At 36.0% G+C, this 26,419-nt stretch overlaps 1 protein-coding gene across 1 annotated transcript; it reads left to right on the top strand.

Moving 5' to 3' along the window:
- The first annotated feature begins 5,627 nt into the window (after positions 1–5,627).
- On the top strand, positions 5,628–26,073 carry rgs5a (regulator of G protein signaling 5a). The gene is made up of 5 exons (XM_017480332.3): positions 5,628–5,812; positions 9,875–9,988; positions 16,994–17,055; positions 23,578–23,744; positions 24,425–26,073. The coding sequence occupies exons 1-5, from the start codon at positions 5,769–5,771 to the stop codon at positions 24,584–24,586; spliced, it is 549 nt and encodes a 182-aa protein (XP_017335821.1). The 5' UTR covers positions 5,628–5,768; the 3' UTR covers positions 24,587–26,073.
- Positions 26,074–26,419: the final 346 nt, after the last annotated feature.

The following is a 26,419-nucleotide window of genomic DNA, read 5'->3' as shown; positions in this document are numbered from 1 at the left end:
TTTAAAACACCTGCGCAAATCATCCTAGATTAATACACCTTAATCAGTCCTTCATTTCTTCGAAATGTCTATGTTTCTACATGTACAATGTTTAACTTACACTACATTCATTATATATAATGAAGTACATTGCAGTTACTTCCTGGATTCTTCTAGAAACTTAACAACGTTACTCTGCTTCTCAATCAGTAGCCAAAGTAAAAGTATTTACTACAAGTTTCTTTTTAAAAGAAACATGACTAACACTGCACTCCTGGGAAATATAGTGAAACTAAAAGCTTTGCTATGTGTAGGCATGCTACAGCTCAGTACAGACCTGTCACCAATCATTTCAGATTGACACTCAGGATTGAGAATATCTGACCTCATTAATCAACCTGTAGTAGCTCAGCTATGTCTATCTCATACGTGGTGTTGGGAGGAAGCTTACACTGTTAGTTTGTTGATATGAGTCTAGACTTAACAAATGATGGTTTATCTATGGTCTTTCCACATTTAGCAATTTTTCTTGATACTAACAGTACTGTCTTTGCTGATAATCCTTAAAAGCACTGTCATTACTAAGAATCTTTGCCTCTTTTCTGCTCTCATATTTTCTTTCCTTAGGTAATCATTGTACTCCAACATCAATAATGTATTATTATGTTTCAAACTCATCTATACTTTGATTGCTTTGTAAATTGTGTAGCAGTGTGTAGCTTTCATGGGCATTAGCGCTTACTCTAATTCCTATGTTTACCCATGTTTATTCTCTGTTCATCCTTTAAGTTGTACTTCTGGACATTGATGTAAATTCAGCCGTTTTATTACTCATATCAGATCATTAAACAGCTAAAAGCTTGGACTGGATTCTGTAAATTCTCCCTCTGGATAAAAACATCTGCCAAATGAATTTAAGTAGAGTAGCATCCTGCCAAGCAGTGTGCCAAAAGCATTTCCAAGGACAAAGCAACTTGTTGTTGTCCACCGAATGTTAGTTAAAGTACACCTTTGCACTGTTAGCTCCATTGCCAAATGTGCTCACTTCACAGATGAGTGGAGCCTCACCAAACATTTAAACATGCACTCTTGCAAATTTTGCAGCCATTCAATGGGGCAGAATCCATCAACAGCTCCTTTAATGGTCCATTGTGGCAGGAAGCTGGTTGATATCCTCTGCAATGAAGCAAACAAGCCACTTAGAAGGTAGTTGCTCCATATTTGTTTAGGCTCCACAACTGCAGCTACAGCCTGCTAAACATAGCTCTAGAGTGCATTAATTACGTTCACATGGCAAACTTCGACTACTGCTCAATGGGTTTTATACACCTCAGTACCATTATGATTTCCCTTTAATCACATTTAAATGAGAAACAAAGAGTTGGCTCAACGGGGAGCTTCTGTTTGTCTATGGCTTAGTGCTTGAGTTTTATTGCAATATATCGGCGCTCTGTGGGAGGTGGGTGGTGCCTGCCAAGCGTATCATTCATGTTCCATCAAGATAAACCGAGAGTTACAGCATAGGGAAAAAATAGAGCAGGGTAATGAGAGATTCCATGATTGGGGTGTCATTTGTGTGATGTTCTGCAGATATTCCTTTTACAAATATGTATGTAAAGTAAAAGAAAAAAAAAACATTTAAACAAATTGATATCTTTCATGACAAGCTACATGTTGAAGTTTATCTGAGGCTATCATGGGCACCAAAACTGGACAGACAAAGACTGGAAAAATACCGGGTGATTTTGTGTACAGTTTGTATGAGTCTGTATACATGATAGCCTTAGGTTCCTGTTCTTGGCTGACAGGAATGGAACCCAAACTGATATTCTGCTGTTATAGCTGCTCCACATCAAGGTTTGATATTGTGTGCATTCTGAGATGCTTTTCTGCTCACCACGATTGTAAAGAGAGATTATAAGAGTTACTATATTTTTCCTGGCAGCTTGAACCAAAACGGCCATTTTCCTTTCTTATCAACAAGGCAGTTCCACCCACAGAACTGTCGCTCACTCAATGTTTTTTGCTTTTTTGCATTATTCTGTGTAAACTCTAGAGACTGTTGTGTGTGATATTCCCAGGAGACCAGCAGTTGCTGAAATACTCAAACCAGCCCAACTGGCACCAACAACCATGCCACGGTTAAAGTCACAGAGATCACACTTTTTCTTCATACTGATGATTGATATGAACATTAACTGAAGCTCTTGACCTGTAACTGCATGATTTTATTCATTGTGCTGCTGCCACATGATTGGCTGATTGGATAACTGCATGAATGAGCTGGTGTTCCTATTAAAGTCGATGTTGAGTGTACACTATGCATACAGAAAGAAGAAACGTAGGGGGGAAATCTCATATATTCTAGATTCATTACACAGAAAGTGAAATATTACATTATACTGTATAATAAATTATTCATTCTAATATTTTGAGATACAGGATTTTTGATTTCCATGAGCTGTAAGTTGTAATCATCGAGATTAAAGGCTTGAAATATTTCACTTTGTGTAATGAAACTAGAATATATGAAAGTTTCACTTTTTGAATTAAATTATGGGGAAAAAAATTTTCTATGGTATTCTAATTTTTTGAGATTTTTTTTATTGAGACTATGAATGACAATTGCACATGTGAAGATAGCCATCCCATCTTTTTTAAATGCTACATGCCATTAAGTAGTTAATATGCTTACGTGCTTGTCCTGCGTCACTGTCATTTACATAAAAGAGGTGATGACAATGCTTGCCACCTACAAAGCAGGGCCAATTTTGTTTTCTTAAACTCCCGTGAATGCTTGTCGCATCATCAGGATTCAAAATGTCCTGATGACAGGCTGAAAGCTAACATCAATTACAATTTGTAATGATTCAGGTACATAACTTTTTTACAGAAGTCCACATAAGCAATTATCATGACTAAATGTCAGAAATAGTTTATTTTCAATGCTTAATTATTAGTTATTATGATTGAAGCGAAGACTTTGTAACAAAATACCAATGATATGAATTGTTGGATCTAGTACACATACTGTATACACAGATATGTATAGTTTTAATACATTTGAGTGTATGTAAACAAAATCGGCACAAACAGCTGCAGTGCAGTGTACAGTAATGTTGATATTGTTGTACTGATTGACCTATGAGCACAGATAGAGCCTTAGCCAAACCTTAGTTCAATTTATACCACTTCCTCACATCTGTTTTCAGCTAGATCACACTGACATCTAGATTGTTTCAAGAGCGAATCATGCAGCACAATTTCAAAATTTTCTCTTATTTTAAAGCTATTTATCTGGTGTTAAATGTAGTATCTGATTGTTCAGTTGGTCTCATTATAATCAGGTTTGTGGCATCTGAATAGTAGTTTTTCGTCTTTAGTGTTTATGTTTTTTATCTACAGTACTGTGAAAAAGTATTTGCTGATTTCCTGATTTCTCCTGTTCTTCTTTATGTATACCTCATACTAAATAGTTTTAGATCTTCAAACTAAAAACAACATAAAACTAAGGCAACCGGAGTAAACACACAATACAGTTTTAATTTATTTGTTGTTGTTTTTGCTTTTTTTTTAAGCAAAATAGTTCTCCAACACCTATCACCCATGTGAAAAACTAATTGCCCCTTAAACTTAAAATCTGGTTGTGCCACCTTTAGCAGCAATAACTGCAACCAAACATTTATGATAACTGGGGATCAGTCTTTTACTTACTTCTAGGACTAGGATTTACTCCTATGCTTTGGATCATTGTCTTGCTGCATTGTCTTGTTGCAGTTGCTCTTGAGTTGCTGCAGTTGCTCAAGAGTTTCAACTTAGTGACTGAAGACCGGACATTCTCCCGTAGGATTTTCTGGTAGAGAGTAGAATTCATGTTTCCCTCAATTACTGCAAGTTGCCCAGGCCCTGAGGCAGCAAAGCATCCCCACACCATCACACTGCCACCACCATGCTTGACCGTAGGTATGATGTTCTTTTTGTTGAATTCTGTGTTTGGTTTACGCCAGATGTAACGGGACTCCTGTCTTCCAAACAGTTCCACTTTCAATTCATCAGTCCACAGAACATTCTTGCAGAAGATTTGATCATGGTGTGTTTTGACAAAATTCAGATGAGCCTTAATGTTCTTCTGGGTTAGCAGTTGTTTTCACCTCACCACCCTTCCATGGATGCCATTTTTTTCCCCCCAGTGTCATTCTGGTAGTGGAGTCATGAACAGTGACCTTTATTGATGCAAGAGAGGCCTGTAGTTCCTTTGATGTTGTCCTTGGCTCTTTTGTGACTTCCTGGATGAGTCACTGTCCTGCTCTTGGAGGAGTTTTGGAAGGTCGGCCACTTCTGGGAAGGTTCACTACTGTGCCGAGTTTTTTCCATTTGGAGATAACGGCTCTCGCTGTGGTTCTTTGAAGTCCCAGAGCCTTTGAAATAGCTTTGTAACCCTTCCCAGACTGATGTATTTCAATCACCTTCTTCCTCATCATTTCTGGAATTTCTTTCAACTTTTGCATAGTGTGTTACTGGGTAAGACCTTTTAACCAACTTCCTGCTGTTGAAAAAGTTCTATTTAAGCGATGATTTGATTGAACAGGGTTTGCAGTACTCAGGATTGGTGCATCTAGTCCAGCTGAACCTCAACCACTATGAATGTTGTTTCATAAATTTGGGGAATAAGTAATTTTGGGGGCAAATACATTTTCACACAGGTTCAGTTGGTATTGGATAGCTTTTTTTCCTTCAAACTCAGGTTGCCTTTTTTTATCTTAGATTTTGTTTTAATTTCTGAAACAATTTAGTATAGGATATACACAAAAACAGAAGAAATTAGGCAAGCAAATACTTTTTCATAGCACTCCATCTATCTATCTATCTATCTATCTATCTATCTATCTATCTATCTATCTATCTATCTATCTATCAGAGAATATCATTGACCTCATCATTATTACAGAAAAAGTTTCAGAATTAAGTTCCTGTTTTCCTCTCTCTCTCTCTCTCTCTCTCTCTCATGTATGCCTTTTTCAGTGTATTTTAAAGGCTTATATATCTGTCTATCTATTTCACATAATTCCACTGTCCTCATTTTCCCAGAAAATCAATAAAGCTTCCGAAGTGAGTTCCTATTGCTCGCTCGATCTCTCTCTCTCTCTGTCTCTCTCTCTCTTTCTCTCTCTCTCTCTCTCTCTCTCTCTCTCTCTCTCTCTCTCTCTCTCTCTTTCTTTCTCTCTCTCTCTCTCCCACCCCCCACGCACATATTTTGTTATTTATGCCACATTTAGTTATTTAACTCAACATCAGCATTAACCTCACTGAAATTTTTAAGTATAGCATTCCAGGTTGTTTTCCCCCTGTCCAAGCTGTTATTCATAAATAAATCCCCATAAATGTGTAGCTTCTCCGAGATCTGAAAAAAAAATAATAAAAACTCTGGCTCTGAAGACGAGATTAAACTGTAAGCCGCTCAGTCAGTATCATATTTCTAGTGTACACAACACAATCATGATTTTACATCAACTCTTTTCAGTATTTCATTGGTTCAGCAGAAAGTGCTTGGGCCATTTGTCAGGGGTTTGAGGAAACTCAAGCTTCCCTGCACTTGTTGACATCTCAAGAGCACACACTCAGCCATGGCGTAATCGTAAACTGCAACTCAATTGGCTGTAGAGATCTGGCTTAGATCCAATAAGTGGTCTCCATATAACAGAGCGGAGCACAGAGAAAATTCAAAAAGGAAAAGGAATCGTTCATGGTGGTGGATTAACCCTGTGAAGCTATACTAAAGAGTCCAAACCATGTGTAAAGGATTAGCTGCCCTGCCTCAGACATGTCTGGAAAGGTATGCAGACGTTCAGTTGTGTTTACTGTACTAAATTGTTCTTTCTGCTTCAAACTTTAAAAGTAAATACAATTTTAAAAAATCAACCATGATGTCTAAAGATTTGGCAATACTAAAGAGTCCTCCCCTGAAAATGAGATTTTTGTATTCTCTCTTGCATAATACAGCTGAAATAACACTTGATAGAAAAAAATCTCAGAAGTAAAATCAGAAATAAGAAGAATGTGTTCTACCAATATCTGTATTAATGGTTCAATATTGAGTGGTAGATTTTAATAAAAGAAATAAGCACTATTCTTTCGGAAAAGCTTTAACATTAACGTTTTAAAGTGGCATTAAATTTCTGCATTCTTGATAATGGGTTTGAATATAAGAGCTGTGAAATTGTGTTGAAAGTTTCTTTTTAGTGCGATTATTATATATTTTTTACTCTAATGTCTATAAGTATGGGATTTTAAGCAGGACAGTTTTGCCTTATAAATACCTTCATGAAAAAAAAAAACAACTTTTTGGTATATTGAATCAATACATTTTGCTTCTGCAATCATGTGAAAAGCCTGAATGTCTCAGTTACAGTGCAGCATGAATGCATGAGCTGTAATAAAATTTAAGACTCATATGTTTAAGTAACTGCCAAAGGTGATCAAAAGCAGTGCTTTCTGCCTCCATCACAGAAAAAAACAAAATGGTATAGAGGGTCTGTTTTTAATAAAGCAAGGTATGGTTTCAATAATACAGGATGACGGAAGCTTAAATAACTAAGGATTTAAAAAAAAAAAAAAAAAAAAAAGCATACCTCAGAATGGAATTCAAATGGTGAAGGTTTAGTTTTTCACGTGTTAGTTTGAAGTGAGACAGAGAGCTTTTTTCTGGCGCTTCAGAAAAGCATGACAAAAATGTTTTGCTATGTCCTCTGAAATAAATGTTTTCCCCCTCATGATTTTTACTGGTGATGTATATTAGGACTGCTCAGACTAAATAATTTTAGATATTTGAATTAAGTTCAATATTGTGAAAAGGAAACCTGGGTGGTAATAATAATAATAATAATAATAATAATAATAATAATAATAATAATAATAATAAGACTCTAACAACAGCAACAAATTAACATACAAGTACCATATACACGACATAATAAGACTTAATTTCTTTCTATTTTCTTACTTATTTACTTATTTTTCTTCCTTCCTTCCTAAGCTTATCCAAAACGTAATAAATTTACAATGGATATAAAAGGTATACACACCCCCGGCAGGTTAAAATAGCAGGTTTTTGTCAATAATTAGTGAATAATTGCACAAAGATAAATCATGTCAGATCTTTTCCCACAATTAGTGTACAATTGCAAAGAATACAAATAAAGTGGAAAAACAACCAGAAAAAATAAAAAAATAAAAAACTTAGAATAACCTAGTTACATAAGTGTGCACACCTCTAAACTAATACTTTGCAGAAGCATATTTTGATTTTTTTACACCACTCAGTCTTTTTGAGCAAGAGTCTGTCTGCGTGACACGTATTGAATTGGTAATATTTTGGCATTCTTCCTTGCAAAAACATTCTAAAGCCATCAAATCGAGAGGGCACAGCCTGCTTCAGGTCACCCAACAGATTTTTAGTTGGATTCAGGTCTGGACTCACTGACAATTATTTTCTTTTCTTAAGCCATTCATTTGTTGATTTGGATGCTGAAATGTGAAATTACTTTTCATCCTCTACTTACTAGCAGACACTTTTGACTGGTATTTGTAGCAATTCGTGATTCCCTCCACCTGGATAAAAGCTCCATTCTGGCTGAAGAAATGCAGCCCTAAAGCATGATGCTGTCACCACCATGTTTCACCATGGCTATGGTGTTCCGTTGGTGTTATGCAATTTTGGTGCCAAACATACCTTTTGGAATTGTGGAATTATTATACCTTTTGGAATTGGTCTCATCAAATCATAACACATTTGCCACATGGTCTGGGGTGATTTAGTTAAACTTGGATTTTTTTGTGTGTGTGAGAAAGAGCTTCCGTCTAGCCACCCTAGCCCATAGCCCAGACATGTGAAGAATACGGGAGATTGTTGTCACATGCAGAGAGTAATCAGTAATCAGTCAGATATTCCTGCAGCTCCTTTAATGTATGTGTCTTTGCAGCCTCACATGTAAGTCTGTGTCTTGTCCTTTTGTAAATTTTGGAGGGACTTCCTGTTCTTGGTGATGTCACCGTGGTGCTCCATTTTCTCCACTTTGATGATGGCCTTCAAGGTGTTCTATGGTACATCTAATGTTTTGGAGATTCTTTTATTCCCCACTACTGATTGACATCCAAGTGAGATACCGTGGATGCTTTGTAAGCTCTTTGCAGGCTATCAGAAAAGCTGATCTATATTTGGGGTTAATCAGAATAATTTCATACATGACAGAATAATTTCAATGATGTATGATAATTATTTGTGATCATTAGATTGAATGTGTTTGGTTTATTATGAATACAGCTGAATACATACATTCCCCAATTATAAAAGGGTGTGCACACGTATGTAACCCTATTGTAATTTTGTTACTATTCCTATTTTTCCCTAAAATGTTTCTGGTTGTTTTTCACTTAATTTTTATATGTTGCAATTTCACACTGAGGATGAAAATAAGTTGTGTAATGATTAATCTTGGTTTTATTTTCTTTTTTCCATCACAAAAACCTGCCATTTTAACAAGGGTGTGTAGACTTTTTATGTCCACTGTATATAAGTAGAGCATTAATTCCAACTAAATGAATCTTGTTTTGATCCTGATCTCAGCTTACTATTATAATGTAGAGTTACACGTGTTCTCCTGTGTCCATGTGGGTTTCATCCTGGTTATCTGGTTTTCTCCCACCTCATAAAACTATGCTCGGAGATGGATTGGTGACTCTAAATTGCCCCTAGGTGTGAATGTTTGTGCATGATGCCCTGTGATGGATCAGCCTTCCCACCAGGGTGTGTCCTGCCTTGCTCCAGTATTCCTGGAATACACACTTCATCCATTGTGACCAGGATAAAGCCCTTACTCAAGATGAATAAATGAATAAAAACACTTCCTTTAATTTGATATCAGTCTGTAATGTCACTGTTGAAGAATTTCAGCCACACTTCTGTGCAGAATTCTTTTAGTTCAAACACATTGGCAGGTTTTCAAAAATGAAGGGATCATTTCATGTCTTATCCTATTATCCCTATTTGGTTCAAGTCAGGATTTTGAGTAGGTCACTCCAAGATATTCTTTTACTTTCTTTTCTGCCATGTGGATTTTTTTTTTTTTTATCTTTCATTGTTTTTCTGCATAATTTTTATTTTCATTAGTCTTATGCGTTTTTGTGCTGTACAGATGGTCATTTCAACAATAGCAGAAAAGCATCTCCATGACAGTTTGTATGAAATTTTTAATTTTATGCCAGACATAATGAGTAAATGGTTTATATTTTTATGGAAAAAGGCATTGGTAACATCCAGATGGTTTTGATTTTGCCATTAACATTGGTATTTCTCTTTTTTAATTGTGGTTTCTGCCTTGCTACTCTCCCAAGCATCCAATTGTCGCCTACTCTCTTTCTTACTGTGGATTGTTTACACTGACCTTAGCTGAGGTTAGAGCAGAATGCAGTTTGTTGGGTGTTGTTGTGGGATCTTTTGTGACTTCCTGGATGAGTTGTCTCTACACCCTTGGAGAAATTTTGGCCGACCAGAAAGTCTGGGAAGGTTGATCACTGTTCTCTGTTTAGAAATGATGGCTCTCACTGTTGTTCAGTACTGTCCCACGGACAAAAACTGGCTTCATAACCCTTTCCAGAATGATTTTGACAATTTTCTTATCTCCGAGTGGCTGATGATAAGGTTCGGTATGAGGGACTGTAATCAAGCCTGGACGTGTTCAATCAGCTGTGTTTAGTCAGGCTTCCTCTGTCTAATATTATTTTGTCTACACTATCAGAAAGTATTCGGTATGGCAAGCATAGAGGAAGTGAGTGAAGAGCAAACAGTTTGTACTGTAAATCTAATGTATGTATTTGTGTGTTTATGTCTTGGATCTAGGGCTAAAGGGATCAAGACTAAGTTGGGAACTCTGCTCCAGAAGCCAGAGAATGCCATTGACCTCATCATCCCATACCCTGAAAAGCCTGAGAAGAAACCAGAAAAGCTTCAGAAGTGAGTTTCTCCTCTCTCTCTCTCTCTCTCTCTCTCTCTCTCTCTCTCTCTCTCTCTCTCTCTCTCTCTCTCTATCATATCGTATATTCCAGACACAATATTAGTCTCTATTCACTTATTTCATCAAAGAGTTGTTTCTGACCATGAAGCAGCTGGATGTCAACTAAATAAATAAACACAGCTGGATATAAATAAAACTTCTTTTTAATTTGAAAATGGTTGATTACAAATTCAAACGAATTCATACAAACAATCTAGCTTAAAAAAAAGTAAAAATAATTAATGTTGAAAAAAGGGGCAGGGTTAGCAATAATGACTTTTCGTATCAGTTCATTTGTATAAAATCACTACTGGTAATTCCTTTACAGAAAAATCCCATACATTTCACATGCAATCATACTGTATGTCTTTCATATTCTGTCGAGTTATGCCAGAATGTGAACAGTGAATCATGTGTAAAAATCACAATGTGAAACATAACGTGAAAAACCACACGTGTAAATCCTGTGCAAATGTTTACAATTCATTTACAATTCAATGATGATGCAATATTTCCACCTTTTGCCAGTGTCATGATGACAGAAGCTTTGAGAGCAGGAAATTAAAGCTCCTGTCACTATCAATTTAATAAACTTCTATTGCCCCTTGAACATACACACAGCACTTCCGTGGAACTAGTAGATAAAGACTGGATAATATTGAGCAAACTTTCAAGTTTAACAATGTTGAAAATATTTATATAAAAGCAAATTATTATTTATAATTATAGTCTGTGTTAAATACAGTGGGGTCAAAAAGTCTGAGAGTACTAATGAAAAAATGCTTCTATTTTGCATTATTTTCTAATTTAATACAACATTGTTATTATTATCATTACAAATTATATTATTGACAACAACTTAAAAATTATTTACATGAATTTTAGTGTTTCTTAGTGTTTGGTACGTCCCCTTTTGTATTAATGGCAGTGTGCACTCGAGCTGGCATGGACTCCATGAGTGTGTGCACAACCTTATGATCCATTTTAGATGTGTTTCATCAGAACACATGCTTCAATAAAAGATATTAGACATGAGGGAAATCTGCCTTTTGTACAAAGCAGTTAACATCATGTTACAATTCAAGATATTCAACATTTACTACTTTTGTTTTATTCAGTTCAATTAAACAAAATGTTTAGTTGTATGGTGCTTTTAACAATGAACATTGTCACAAAGCAACTTTACAGAAATATATAAATTCAGGATCTAAACTTATTATAATATATATATATATATATATATATATATTATAAATAAATAAATAAATTTATTAATATATAAATTCAGGATCTAAACTTAAATTAATAAATGTTTCCCTAATGTATCCCAAGACAGAAGTAGAAAGTAGAAGTAGAAAACTACCTGAGACTATATGAGGAAGAAACATTGAGAGGAACCAGACTCAAAAGTGAACCCAAACTTATTTGGGTGACACTGGATAGTGCGATTATAAATAAATCCCTTCTGCTCCTGTGTACTACATGGTCAAAATGTGCAATTGTGTAATCAGGAAATTCATTAAGGTTTTCACATGAAGTTATCAACTGTTCACTGATGGAGACTTGAGTGCAAAACTGTTCATGGCGATTGCAGTTCTAAGCCGTCTTCATGGTTTTTAAGTGGTATCATCCACAGTAATCTTATTATCTTTAGGCTTTTTGTGTAGGGCCATCCTCAACAACAAAGTGATTTCCAAGTAAAGAGAACTCCAACCAGAAGTAGGGCATCAGGATGGATCAGGCAGGTCTGGTGAGCAGAAGGGGTCACTGGCATCTCAGGACATGCATGTGTAGTTCAACAGATTTTTAGGCATGCTAATTGTGATGTAACGGTTAAGGACAATGTACACTGTGTGCGGAGTGCAACCAGAGACTCTGGCAAGATTAGCTATGACAGCAAAGGAAGAGCCAGAAGGTAACACAAACAAATATTTTCAGCCTGGACTTAAATACTGAGACTGTGTTTGAGTCCCGAGTACTAATTGAGAGCTGTTCCATAACTGTGGAGCTTTGTAAGAGAAAGCTCTACCCCCTACTGTAGCCTTCACTATTCAAGGTACCAACAAACAGCCTGCACTTTTTTATATATATATATATATATATATATATATATATATATATATATATATATATATATATATATATATATATATATATAATTTTTTTTTTAAAAATTTAACTTCCCAGATTTTCAATGTGGTCTCAAATATTTCCACTCAACTGTTTGTTTGTAATTTATTTCATCATATATATCCTTTAAAATACAAATAAAGCATTTGCTTTGTAAAAATAAAATAGTCATCTTAGTAAATGAAAATATCATGAATATAGTCAAATTTATCTAGTATTTCTTATTATAAGATGACAATATACCAAATATAACCAAGTATAATTAAACCTATTTCTGGACATTTTTACTCATTTCAAGCTGTGTAGTTTTCTTATTTTATTGGCAGATAATTCACTTCTTTCTAGATATAAATGCTTAAAATTAGCAAAATTATCTGCCAACAGAAAAAGATTCATCCTTGAAATGAGTATAAATGGCTTGAAATTGGTTTAATCATCTTATATTTGTTTTATTGTGATCTTATAATAAGAAATACTAGATAAATCTGTCTATATTCAAAGTATTTCCACTTGCTAATATGTCAATTTTTTTGCAATGAAACCAGCTGCTCTTCACTATGAATCATGGTATCTGTGCCATTTCTGTAATTTGTACCAGACCTTTTAGAAAACTTGTATAATCATGCAGTGTGAAGAACATTGTTTTGAAGAACAAGAGAGAGTGTGTGTGTTAGTTCATTCTGCAATAAATAAAAAATAGTGCCAAAGAATTGTTTATACCATAAATCCTAAAACACCATGAAAAGCTTGTGTAACTATCAACATTTCAGAATGGATTGGAAGGGCTAGTAAGAGTGACATTTCATATGTTAATACCTTTTTTGGGCATCCTGAAATGGACGAGTACCTGTATACGTGTGTGCTTCTGTACTATTCAGTGTTATTACATAGTCTGTGTAGTATGTTGTAAACAAAACTCTAATTGGTCAAAGGATGGATGATCCTCTCATACTCTTTTATACTCAGAAGTGCAACATCACTCAGAAGTTGCTGTTTTCATGGTCATAAATAAAAGATCCAGCACTGCATTTCTTATGTGTACGGTATTGTATTGTTTGAGATGAGGCACTTAATTCCATCCATCCATCCATCCATCTTCTACCGCTTACTCCTTCTTCAGGTCATGGAGAAACCTGGAGCCAATCCCAGGGAGCATGGGGCACAAGGCGGGGTACACCCTGGACAGGGTGCCAATCCATCGCAGGGCACAATCACATACACACTCATTCATACACTACGGACACTTTAGACATGCCAATCAGCCTCCAGGATAGGCTCCAGGCTCCCCGTGACCCTGAAAAGGATAAGCAGTATAGAGGATGGATGGATGGATGGAATTGGAACTTTCATATTCTAGAAAGTGGAACTTTCATATTCTAGATTCATTACACAGTAAGTGAAATATTTCAAGCCCTTTTTTTGTTTTAATCTTGATGATTATGGCTTACAGCTCATGGAAATCAAAAACCTTCTGAAAAGTATGTTTCCTTTCAAAGCGTGCACTACATACTGTGGGAAGCTTTCTCGTACGTGGCCAGTATCTGAAGTCTGGTAAAATCACGCCTATATATAGGCCTGCCATGGTCAGGTGATGTGGCATAACACCCATTGTGTGACTATAAAATGGTGCCTTTAAAAAACATCGTCACCTCTGTGCAACACTGGACTGTGACTGGAGCACTGATGGCAGGGAATGATGGTAGCGCTGGTAGCGATCTGGAAATGGAGGATGGATATCAGTTATGCTGTTTGATGAAGAAAGAATGCCAGATAGAATCAAAATAGGCTATATAAGTTACCCAGTAAGACAATACGTACCTCCTCCACTAAGCTGCTTCAAGTGTCCGAAGTATGCACATGTTAGTGTGGTTTGCAGAGGAAAACAATGATGTTCACCGAGATGTGGGGGTGACCATGAATATGGTAAATGTGACAAAAGAGTGAAGGTAAAATGCTGCAATTGTGGTGGTCACAAAATGAGTAGATACGGAGAGAGATAAAAGCACAGGAATGGACTGGAAAGGCTTTGGGTCAGAGAAAGATAAACAAGGATGGACCGGTGATTGGAAAAATGAAATTTGTTTAATTTATGGCTGAAGTGATCAATTGTTCTGCACAACAGAAAGCACAACAGAAAGAATTAAAAACATAATAAGGACTGCAGAGGGGGAAGGCCAGGGGGAACGCGTGGCCACAATCGCAGCCTGCTAGTAGGCCTGATTTAAAATAATAATAAGTGCCGAAAAGGCAAAAACAAGTGGTCCTGAGGGGCCATGGAGGGAGGTATCAGTTTTCTCTGGTCAGCGAGCTGTCACAGGGCAACAAAAATCTGATGTTTTCCCTCCAACAAAATGTGGAAAGTTAATGTCACTAAAGACCATCTGGCAGCATGGACTGTACATTTCAGAGGTCTACTCACCACAGTAGTCAGCACAATGCACAGCCCAATGTTAGCCCAGGAAGTAGATCTGTCTTGGACAAAGGGGCCATAGAACATGTACGTCTATTTCCTGGTCCACAGAAAAGGTGGGGTATGTGTCCAATTTTAGATCTGTGTCATCTGAACCGTACTCTTCAGACATACAGGTTCAGGATGTTGATGCTCAAACTTATCGTTCCACAGGATTGGTTTATTACAATAAATCTAAAAGAAGACGCATATTCCCAGTCACAGGAAGTTCCTGAGGTTCGTGTTTGGAGGCAACGTGTATCAATATCAGTTCTGCCTGTGACTAGCTTTATCCCGTTGCACTTTCACGAAGTGCACGGATGCCGCACTGACTCCAGGGCATCCGTCTGCTAAACTACCTGGACAATTGGTTAATTCTAGCGTGGTCCAGGAAGTTGGCGATTCAACATCGATATGTTGTTCTTGCCCACATGAGGAGCCTGGGGCTCAGGTTGAACCTTAGGGACCTTTGCTTCTCCAATCGAGAGTCACTTTTCTAGGTGTTATATGGGATTTGAATACGATGAGGGTGTGTCTATCCCCAACTTTCATAGGGCAATCCTATCAACACTGAGCAAAATAAAGTTAGGTCAGTGAATGCAATGTACAGTCCGAGCAACCAGAATGTGGGGGCAGACATCCTGTCAAGGCAGGAGCTGAGGCTTGTGGATTGGAGTCTCTATCCACAAGTGGGTGAGTCCATATGGTGGAGCTTCGGCCAGGTGGAAGTGGACGTGTTTGCCTCTGAGGAGACAACATGCTGCCCGCTATGGTTCACCCTCACTCCTCCTGCACCAAAAAAAGGGTAGGGGCTGGATGCCATGGTACACATGTGGCTGAGGTCACGTCTGTATGCCTTTTCCCCGATCATTCTCCTCCCACAGGCTCTAGCGAGAGTTCGCCAAGGTGGTGCTATGTCTGCTGGTAGTAGCACCAATTTGGCCTGATCGAATTTGGTTCTCGGAGACAATATCTCTGCTGGACGGTACTAACTGGGACATTCCCATTCACAGGGATCTATTGTCTCAAGCCAGAAGGTTGATTTATCACCCTCAGCCAGAACAACGGAAACTGTGAGCCTGGCCCCTGAGGGGGAAAATTACTTTTCCACAATATTCAAATTTTTTTGAGATGCACCAGTATAGTAGGCTGTTTGTCATACAGCTTATATTATGTGAGGAACAAAAGAAATTTAAACTTAATCAAGTCTAAACTTCCTCTTCTGGAAAAAGTAGCTTCCTTTTTATACCAAATCAGTAAAGGCTACACATACACACACTTCTCCTAAGCAGACTGTTAGGTGAATACCTAATGTACTAGCCATTACAAGCATCAGTAGATAAGGTCAGCATAAGGTGGACAGAAACATTAGTGTGCCAACTCTGTCAAATGAAGTACAATACACCTACGCTATCACCACAAACGTCCACACATATGTGCCCACATCACCCTTTCATGTTGGTTAGTGGAATTAAAAATGAGAACAAACTGCTGAAGACAGTTGACACATAATTTCACAAGAACCATCATGAAATTAATAAAATCAGTAAAATATCTATCAAAACTAACTGAATACAAGACTCACTAAATTGTCATGGACTAAGATGAGGAATCAGCTGACATAACTGTTGTCTTAGAGGCTTGCATGTGTGTGAATACTCTCAAAATCACTATAAAAAAAAATAAAAAATAAAAAAAACAGAAACACAGTTTATGTAAGTTATTTCTATTTCATTGTGAAATAGGTGTCACATCCACTTCCATGGCAGCACTGATCCCCCACCCCTTCTTCATCACCAAACACTTCCTGTTTACAGACAATATAAAGCCAGTTTAAACATTCCGTTAGTGCAAAGTCTTGCCACCTTTAACATTTCTGTAAAGTTCAGAGCCATGTATTCTGTGATTTGCTATTTCTGTGGTTTGAACCTCACCTTAATAATCAACTATTCTTTGGATTTGCCCTTTGTCTGGTTTATTCATAAATTTCTGTGTTTCATCAGTGTTGTCATGTTCACTCTGATTTTGGATCCTGTCTTGAATTTTGTAAAGACACCTCCTGCACATGGATTCTCACACATCTCCTGAGTCCTGTCCATTACTCCCTGATGCACATTGAGTTATAAAAAAAAAAAAAAAAGACTGACAGGCGACAATACCTTTATTTGACTAATTTCATGGTCACAAAAATAAAGTTTTGTAATTTCCACATTCTAAGGAGTTTAGTTGTGTTTACTGTTACCTCAGTGGTACTCACAAATACATCACTTCTCTAAGTCAAACCAAAATAGATCTGGCACAGAAGCATAGAAACTTCCGAATTAGACGATAAATGTTGGTGTTGAGCTGTTACACTTTGATAGTAACAGCCATTTGTGTCTTTCAGGCCAAACCCTGAAGAGGTTGCCCAGTGGGGCCAGTCTCTGGACCGAGTTCTCACCAACAGTTGTAAGTACACAAGAGCTCCTTTATTTCCTATCCATGTTTTATCTATCTATATTTATAAAGGCAGAGGCAGCACTGCGGTTTGAAATACTTCTTTAAGGTCCAATGAAGGTCAGTAGGGCATGCTGAGAAGCTGAATTGAGTACACATTTTACAGGCAGGATCTTCAAATGACCCATCAAAGACATTTTTTCAGTCACATTAATATTACATACATAGAAACAAAAAGTAAAAGGTGAAAAAACACCAAATGGGGTCCTACCCTCCAATCCTACCAAAACATATAACTGCATAAATTATATATCTCTGACCCTGGAGATGTGGTGCTGTCATTAGAGTAGAATGAAAGAGCAAAAACATACACATGAACAGCTAAAACCACTGATTCAATATTGGACTAAAATAAGATAAATGATTTTGGGCCAAGTGTCAGAAAAACAGAACGGAGAGGGAATGAAAAATAGGAAGGCGTAATTGGTATTGAAAAAACATCAGCACCTTTTAAACAAGACAGACATCTGAGTCCAAAGTTTTGTTGAAAAATGTGCCAAACATCAGAGATGTTTCTAAAATAAATTGCACCATTAAGAGTACAAGGCAATTATATTATATCCTAGGGAGAATGCATTAGACACAGGTCCAATTTTGTTTTTAAAATTAAACATTTCAATCATTGTAATGTAATAAAGTTCCAGTGAATGCTGAAGTGAATTTTAAATGTATGCGTGAAGCAGTATGTCTATGCAAGTGTGTGTGTGTGTGTGTGTGTGTGTGTGTGTGTGTGTGTGTGTGTGTGTGTGTGTGTGCCCAGTCAACCTACCAATCCAATTTCACAACTATTATCCATGTTAATATTTTACCCCAAACCTTTTTTTTCCAAGAACACATTTTTTTAACTCAACACTAAAAAGGTGTAAAATTATTTATTTTCTTTTTGTTGTTGTGCAAAAAATGTTTTTGCTAACAATCACTTTGACTAAAAGAGTTGGGGAGTTACATGTTCTGGAGGAAAGCTTGCCTTGCATGCATTGGTGGACTCTGGGGTGACCCCCCAACCCAGTGTCCTGATCAGTACAGTACCATGTCTTTGTCCCATCTACTGTCTTGTCTTGTGTACTGCTCAGTCTTATTAACTACCCTATCTGTTATGTCCTACACCCACCACTTACCCATATTAACCTCTAATACAAAGTACAACAAATTTTCGAATTTTTTGGTGGACCAAAAGAAAAAAAAATTGGGTGAAAGACTCTGGGATGACCTTGTGGTTGATATGTCCCCTATAGTTTTATTTAGACTATCTAAGTCTCAGACCAACTCTTAGACTATCTAACTCACAGACCTGCCGCAAAGGAAAGACATGTGGGATCCCATGTATAAACAGAGACTGGTCCATTGGGTTGTGGACATCACCACCAAGGCCTACGAATGGGCTGAACACCCAGACTACTCTTATGTTCCGCTCCACAAGGAGCATTTCCTCATGAACAGTATTTACTGGAAGTATCAGCCCACAGCAGTTTCTTCAGAAATGATCCATTCACATGTGCTTACATGAGTTTAACAACATTTGTAACATTTGTATGAATTGATTTGATTGGTCTGGTCCAAACAGTGTTTGCGCTGCAAAAATTTGTCACCAGCTCAATTCTAATTGATGACCAGTGCTTTACAGACTTGAAGACATGAAGACTAACAGTTTGCATAAACATCTCAATGTTGCATATAAATAAAGTGAGTTTTGAATAAACAGTGACATTTAAAGGTCACTGTATACAAACTATATCTTAAACTTATTCTAATTAAACCACCTAAAATAACTCATTATTATTATTCATGATACATTCATGATTCAGGCAAATATTTAACATTTTTTATGTTTTATTCCAAAAAGTATTAAGAAGTACATAAAGTCATTCAGCGATTTCTGAAAAAGGCACCATACAAGAGAAACCTATCTAGTCATCAGTGTGAAGAACAGCACTAATATTAAGCCGGTATCCACATGTGGTAATAAACATGTCTATTACAACCATTTACAAATGATGAATGTTTGTGTTAATTTACTGTTAGTTTTGAAATAAGGTTTTAATAAACAAGTGACTATTAGCCAGCCTTTTTAATTACAGTTTACATTTATTTTTATTAATCCTTCATATTAAACAATGGCAGAGTACCAAGACATTGAGACGGTTGATTACTTCCTAAGACTGTATCTATGTGAACTAGGATACACAGGGGGAAAATTGCAGTTGATTGATGAATAACAAGCCAGAACGGAGAGAGATATCAGACAGAGATTTCACCACATATCACAGACACCCTTTCAGGTACACATCAACCCTTATTCTCAGTAATGCAGTGTAGAGTGGTACGTGCCGAAAGGTGTAATGAAAAAAGTTATGGGCTGAGGTGTTACATGAAATGAAGGAGAGAAACAACATTGAAATTTGCAAAAAAAAATAAAAAATTGAGAGAAGTTTACTTGGCAGATGAGGGTAATTTCTTAGTATATTGTCAATAGGTCTATATTTTCATTTAGACAATTATAATCACTATTATTATTATTATTATTATTATTATTATTATTATTATTATTATTATTATGTCATTATAAATGACTGTCTTTTTCCTTAATACGTTGCATGCCCTTGACATGAGCAGCTAATCTTAATTATAGACACGTTGCCTACAATTTGTCGAGTACATGATATCCGTATGTATGAAATTATTTCCCTTATTAAACTTTGCATGTGTGAATCTCACCATATGCACATACAGTATACTACTGCATGTTTTGTTTTGTTTTTCACCAATTTATTGTTCAATAAAAACACATTATATGCAGTAATAGGTGGTCCATAAGTCCTTATTGTTATGCCACATAAAACTAAAATATTAGAATACCTCAGGTCAGGAAAACATGAATTATTATTATTTTATTTTTTTTAAATTATAAAAAATATCTATTGGTTTTGGAGTATTGGTACAGATTTTTTTTTTCTCAGAGAAAATCACATCAGATTTAATTCAAATGGCTACTAAGGACTTAGCGCACCTCTCATTTAAAAGTAAATCTAAGCAAATACATGTTTTTGTACTACTGTAGCCACACATAAAATGTATAAGTGCATTAAAGTTGTGAACACCTATTTATTTTTTAGATGTAAATAATTTACAACTGTTTGTTCTACAGTAATTTACAAGTTCTTTTATGTGATTACACATGGTGAGGAGTCTATCCAGGAGTTTATCCAGATGCATGAATGATGAAGATTGAGCAATTATAATGCTATTGCTTTTTTCCATTTAGAGGGCTGAGCAGCCAAACCCTCTGTTGTCTACAGATTTTTGCATTGATCATGACATGGCAATGTGCACTTCCAGGCTGTTAAGACCAGGCTGTGTAAGCATATGTTGACGATGTTCCAATCCCAAGCGATTTGGGCATTTATCATGTCCATCATCACATTCCATTGGGGCATTGCAAAACAAAAAACTTGGCATTGTACCCCGCGAAATACAGGAGAAACTCTGGAGGGTAGAAAAAAAAAGTTCACCACAAAGTTCACGGGGGGGTGGGGGAATATTACTAAAATCAGCATCACCCAAAGAGCATGTCACTGCATGCTCCTTGACTGTTTTCACTGTAATAATTTAATTAAGTGGAATTGGTATTCCCACCCAATTCCTGCCTCATGATCAGTTTTCCAAGGATAGGCTCCAGATCCACCTCAACCCTGATTAAGATAATTAAGAAATTGGTTACTGAAGATCAATGAATACTAATATTTTACAATGATTTTTGAGTGCTTACTTAGCATCTAGATTCAGCATTTTCCATTCCTTTGCAAAAGGAGAATGGGAAATGGGATGAACAGGATGTAACTAAGGTCTGTTATATTCTACACAAATGAGGCCAAGCTCAAATCACAAAGTGAAGACTTTGCTATGAGTACTCAGCTAGGAAAGGAGCACACTGGTAAACTCCACTAGTTCATTAAGGAAACTCTAGAGGTTCAGAACGTAAGGAGACAGAACCTATGAAATATAAAATAATAAAATTTTATATTTTATATTTCATTTTTTTCTGTTGTGGCTGTTTTCCGACTTAAATAGATTATTAAAAATATTCTGCACGACTGTTTCCTTATCTAACAACAGTGGTTTAACAGTGGACTTCCTGGATGTAGCTCTTTACTGCTAATAATAAAGCAGCAGAAGTCAAACTGTTGAATTCCAGCTGTCATGTTTGGATCTCCAGAGAGATTGTTTCACATTACTTTGTGGGAATTGGGATTTGTTTAATTAAACTTTTCTCCATTTAAATCCCTTCTCTATGGACCACCAGGATTTCAAGGACTTTTAGGACTTTGTGCTGCCTAAAAAACCGTTTTAGAGATACTGTTTCTTAATTAGCTTTAGGCCAACATTATCTTAATGATCAAGAAGTGATAGCAATTACACATATTTAAGATCTAAATATTTTAATAATACAAAATGTTCTTTGGTAAATAGTATTGTGATTCTCCTCATGATTTTGTCTACACAGACTTAAAACGAAGAGGAAATGGGATCAGGAATCAGCTTGCACGATAACAAAACAAAAAATGTTGATTTATATTACTACTATATATTATTAATCGATTATAAACTATTAATATAGTAACATAGATCATTTTTGGATCAGGAAGGAACATCTCTGTCATTCTACCTCTCATGGAACCTCTCATGTCATTCTAAGCAATATTGGTGCCAATCTTCTCACAGTTGCTGTGAATGTGTAGTTCACTCAAGCTCTGAAATGCACCTTCAGTGTTCTGAGAAAGAGATCTATCACTGACTAACAATAACAACAGCAACAACAAATGGGTGACCTACATGTGTTTCTTTGTTTAATTTGTACTTTGATTTCAATCAGTCAATCAAAACATTTATTACAGAATCAGGGTCCAATTAAAATACAAGAGAATAAATAAAATGAACAGCATGCAGTTAAAAATGCAACGGTACCAATGTCTCCACAGCTTGGATTGGTAATGTATAGTACTGACCCTTATATCCAATAAGCCCACAATAATTTCATTTTCAGACTTGTTGAGCCAGCAAATGAAGTTATACATAAAATATCTTAAAACAGCACGAAAAGTATTAACTCCTGCAGCCACAAACATTTCACTCGCATTATGCCATCTAGGTGTCTTTAATACAATTCTCATTGCATCACCATAAGCTACTTGAAGTCTCTGTAAGCTTGTTATCCTATAGTTTGACCACAAATGTGCAGTGTAGAATGGTGTACAATATGTTTTAAACAGTTTAATTAAAGAAGGCTGGTATGTACACACAAATATATCATTCAACCATTAGCAACATGATGCCAAACTTTTTATGAATAATTTATATATATATATATATATATATATATATATATATATATATATATATATATATATATATATATATATATATATATATATATTTATAAACTTCAGAAATACTACGTATGTTTTTTCAGAATAAATTACTAACCCTGCAATAACACTAGGCTCTACAGCCTTATGTAACACAGAGACACACACACACATACAAACACACTCCGTGAAAGACAAATAGACAAAGCTGTTTGTGCTTCCTAGTTTTTTTTTTTTTTATGTGAAGTGTTTCAGAACCGTAAACATATTGCATGTGCCTCTTCCAGAGAGCAAGCACATTAAAGAGTAAAGCTTTCCATTAGCCGGTAATTTTATTCCCCAGAACATGCAAACTCTGCACACACAGGGTGGAGGCGGCATTTGAACCCCCAAGCCGCCAGAGAAATTGAGAACATGCTAAAATGCATTGTTAGAAATTAGTCATTCTGTAACAAGAAATAAAATGGATAAAGTGTACATCTAATAATTAATAAGGTCTGCCAAATTATGTCAATTTAAATAAGACCAAAAAAAAAGTGTAATTAACATTATAAAATTACAGCTCGCTAAAACATATTCTCTAAATTAAGTGCAAAATTAAGCTGTTTTTGAATACACTTAATGTATAAAGCATACACTTATTGAGATAAACTGATTTCTACTGCAGAACACTGTAATGGAATAGGGACACAGTGAAGGACCCTGTGAAGTAAATGCCTGTGAGGCCAAATCAAATTGGAAAGACAAAATAGGTGCCTTTGTTTGTGATGATGGGTATTTGTTGATGTTGTTATTTCCTGTCAGACCATTTTGTTTTCTGCCTGGACTATAATTAAATCTGGTGTGTTCTGCAGACAAGCATTCCATTTAATTCAGATAAATTGAAGGCTACAACCATGGTTTTAAAAGATAGCAAAACAATAAAGTCCTTTTTTTATTGCAATCAACCACTCCAGTCAATGATTTTTCACAGATAATTGAACAGGTGCATACATTATATGGAGCATGCTGGGAATTTTTTTTAATGAACCATATAGGGATATTCCTGAAATGTTTCATGTTGTACACTTACATCAATATACGGTCTTTTCTATTATTCTTTATTATGCAGATGGCCTTGCTACATTCAGGAACTTCCTGAGATCTGAGTTCAGCGAGGAGAATATTGAGTTCTGGTTGGCTTGTGAGGATTTTAAGAAGACCAAGTCTCCACTGAAAATGGCCACCAAAGCCAAGAAGATTTATGAAGACTTCATTCAGACTGGTGGAAACAAAGAGGTTGGTTTATTCCATTCTTTTTTTTTTTTATTCAAACTCCAACAGATGATGACGTGCTTGTGCTGTTGTGTTCACCTCTGAAAAGACCTATCAGAGGTGCAGTATGTGAACTCTCTATAAAGGAAAAGGAATTTGTTTAGCTTTTCAGCAGTAAACATTTCCCAAGACCTTCGAGTTGCAGTCTAATTAGCTTCCTACATACAAGATTCAAACAGATTCAATAGCTGATCTAATGCCGTCTTCGGTCGCCTAGGAGTGTGGAAATGTCTTGGGGTTTTTTTTGGTGTTTTTTTTTGTCTGCCTCTCCTTTGGCTTTGATTATCACTTTACCTAATTATTGTCACGTGTGAGACTTAACAAGTTTGAGCATGATGCACTGTACAATCCTTAGGTCAAAGGTAGGTCAAAAGTTGGAAAGACAAGCTGAGATATATTTTTCAGTCATTGAAAGTAATTCGATATTTAATGAATGAATGTAGCTAATTTCATTTTTGTGTAATCCCACTGTCATTGTGTAAACATCCTCAATGAAAAATAATGAAATCTTGTACTGACTGTAATGAATGACTGAAATTGCGTTCCGTTTGGAAGTTAATTGCATTAATTCTCGTCCTAATCTTGTATTCATATTCCCCAAAATAACCACTGCTATAACATGCTCAATGCCCTTCACTCTTCAGGTGAACATTGACCATTTCACCAAAGACGTGACTCTGAGGAATCTGGTTGACCTTTCCGCTACCACCTTCGACCTGGCTCAGAGCCGCATCTACACCCTGATGGAGAGGGATTCCTTTGGCCGCTTCTTCAGATCTGAGCAGTACCAAGAGCTCATCAAGTAAACACAATTGTCCAGCTGTAGGGAGACAAAAACACAAACACATCCAAGATCGTGTGGATTTGGTAATTACTTTAGAAATCCACCTTTACAAATCCAATTATAATTTGTCGATTATTTTACTTTACAGATAATATAGGAACCTCAAAATCAATCTGACTACAAAAAAATTATATTTGAATCTTCCAGAATTTTGAAAATAAATAGTCTCCCTACAGCTATGGTCAAGAACTTGTTGATGACCAAAAGACCAATTATTTTTCTCTTTAAAAAAAAATGGCAAAACATTGTTAAACATTCAAATTGTACCCATGCATAATGCTAACATTTTAGAAGTACTGTTCACAGTTTGTTTTGCATGACCAGTTAGCTGGAACTCTATTTAGTTCCCTGTCTACTAAATAAAATGGAAAATCCTAGTCAGACTAATTCCCAATTGTAATTCATTAGACTAGACTATATTTGTGAAGAGGACATCCTGCCCTCTGAGGTGATGGGAGCAAATGAGGAGTACTTTTTCTAGGAATAGTCTACATTTATGTTAAAACTCATGTGTAAAAGTGATGGGGAGTTGGGGGGAGGGGGGAAACAGACTTAAGCCCTGAAAGGCCCATCATCATTCAAAGTAAAAGAAGAGAGGGACGTGTTTAAATGCGCTGAGTTCCTGGGAAAAGCCAGAGAGGAGGCTTGTTGTGGTGTGTACGTTGCTAAGATGGGAAAATCAAGTAGGAGTGGATCTCCATAAAGCATTGGAAAACATTTTTTTTTTTATACAGAGGGACAGCTTTCCCAAGGAAGTATAAGGAATAATCACAAAAAAAGTATTAGTGTATCTTGATTTAAGCAAAACCCAAATGTCTCTTTCAAGACAATTATAATCACTATTATTATTATTATTATTATTATTATTATTATTATTATTATTATTATTATTATTATTATGTCATTATAAATGACTGTCTTTCTCCTTAATACGTTGCATGCCCTTGACATGAGCAGCTAATCTTAATTATAGACACGTTGCCTACAATTTTTTGAGTACATGATATCCGTATGTATGAAATTATTTCCCTTATTAAACTTTGCATGTGTGAATCTCACCATATGCACATACAGTATACTATTGCATGTTTTGTTTTGTTTTTCACCAATTTATTGTTCAATAAAAACACAGTATATAGCATTATATGCAGTAATAGGTGGTCCATAAGTCCTTATTGTTATGCCACATAAAACTAAAATATTAGAATACCTCAGGTCAGGAAAACATGAATTATTATTTTTTTTTAATTATAAAAAACATCTATTGGTTTTTGGAGTATTGGTACAGATTTTTTTTTCTCAGAGAAAATCACATCAGATTTAATTCAAATGGCTACTAAGGACTTATAGTACACCTCTCATTTAAAAGTAAATCTAAGCAAATACATGTTTTTGTACTACTGTAGCCACACATAAAATGTATAAGTGCATTAAAGTTGTGAACACCTATTTATTTTTTAGATGTAAATAATTTACTAGAACTATTTGTTCTACAGTAATTTACAAGTTCTTTTATGTGATTACACATGGTGTATCCAGATGCATGAATGATGAAGATTGAGCAATTATAATGCTATTGCTTTTTTTCCATACTACCATATTCATACTACCAAATTTTAAACTACACTTTCGCATACGACAGATAAACTGATCAGCCATAACATTAAAACCACCTGCAAAATATTGTGTATGTCCCCACAAAAACAGCTTTGACCCATCGAGGCAAGGACTCCACAAGTCCTCTGAAGGTGTGCTGTGGTATCTGACATGAAGATGGGCATTTTGACTGGTCTGG

The sequence above is a fragment of the Ictalurus punctatus genome, chromosome 11, assembly GCF_001660625.3.
Source record: "Ictalurus punctatus breed USDA103 chromosome 11, Coco_2.0, whole genome shotgun sequence".
NCBI lineage: Eukaryota > Metazoa > Chordata > Actinopteri > Siluriformes > Ictaluridae > Ictalurus > Ictalurus punctatus.
The sequence above is the reverse complement of the archived record's forward strand: the minus strand, read 5'-3'. Positions and strand labels throughout refer to the sequence as shown.

Coding starts and splice junctions, on each gene's coding strand:
- rgs5a (XM_017480332.3), top strand. CDS start 5,769: ATGTGTAAAGGATTAGCTGCCCTGCCTCAGACATGTCTGGAAAG. Junction 9,989..16,993: donor AAACCAGAAAAGCTTCAGAA/GTGAGTTTCTCC, acceptor TGTGTCTTTCAG/GCCAAACCCTGAAGAGGTTG. Junction 23,745..24,424: donor AGACTGGTGGAAACAAAGAG/GTTGGTTTATTC, acceptor TTCACTCTTCAG/GTGAACATTGACCATTTCAC.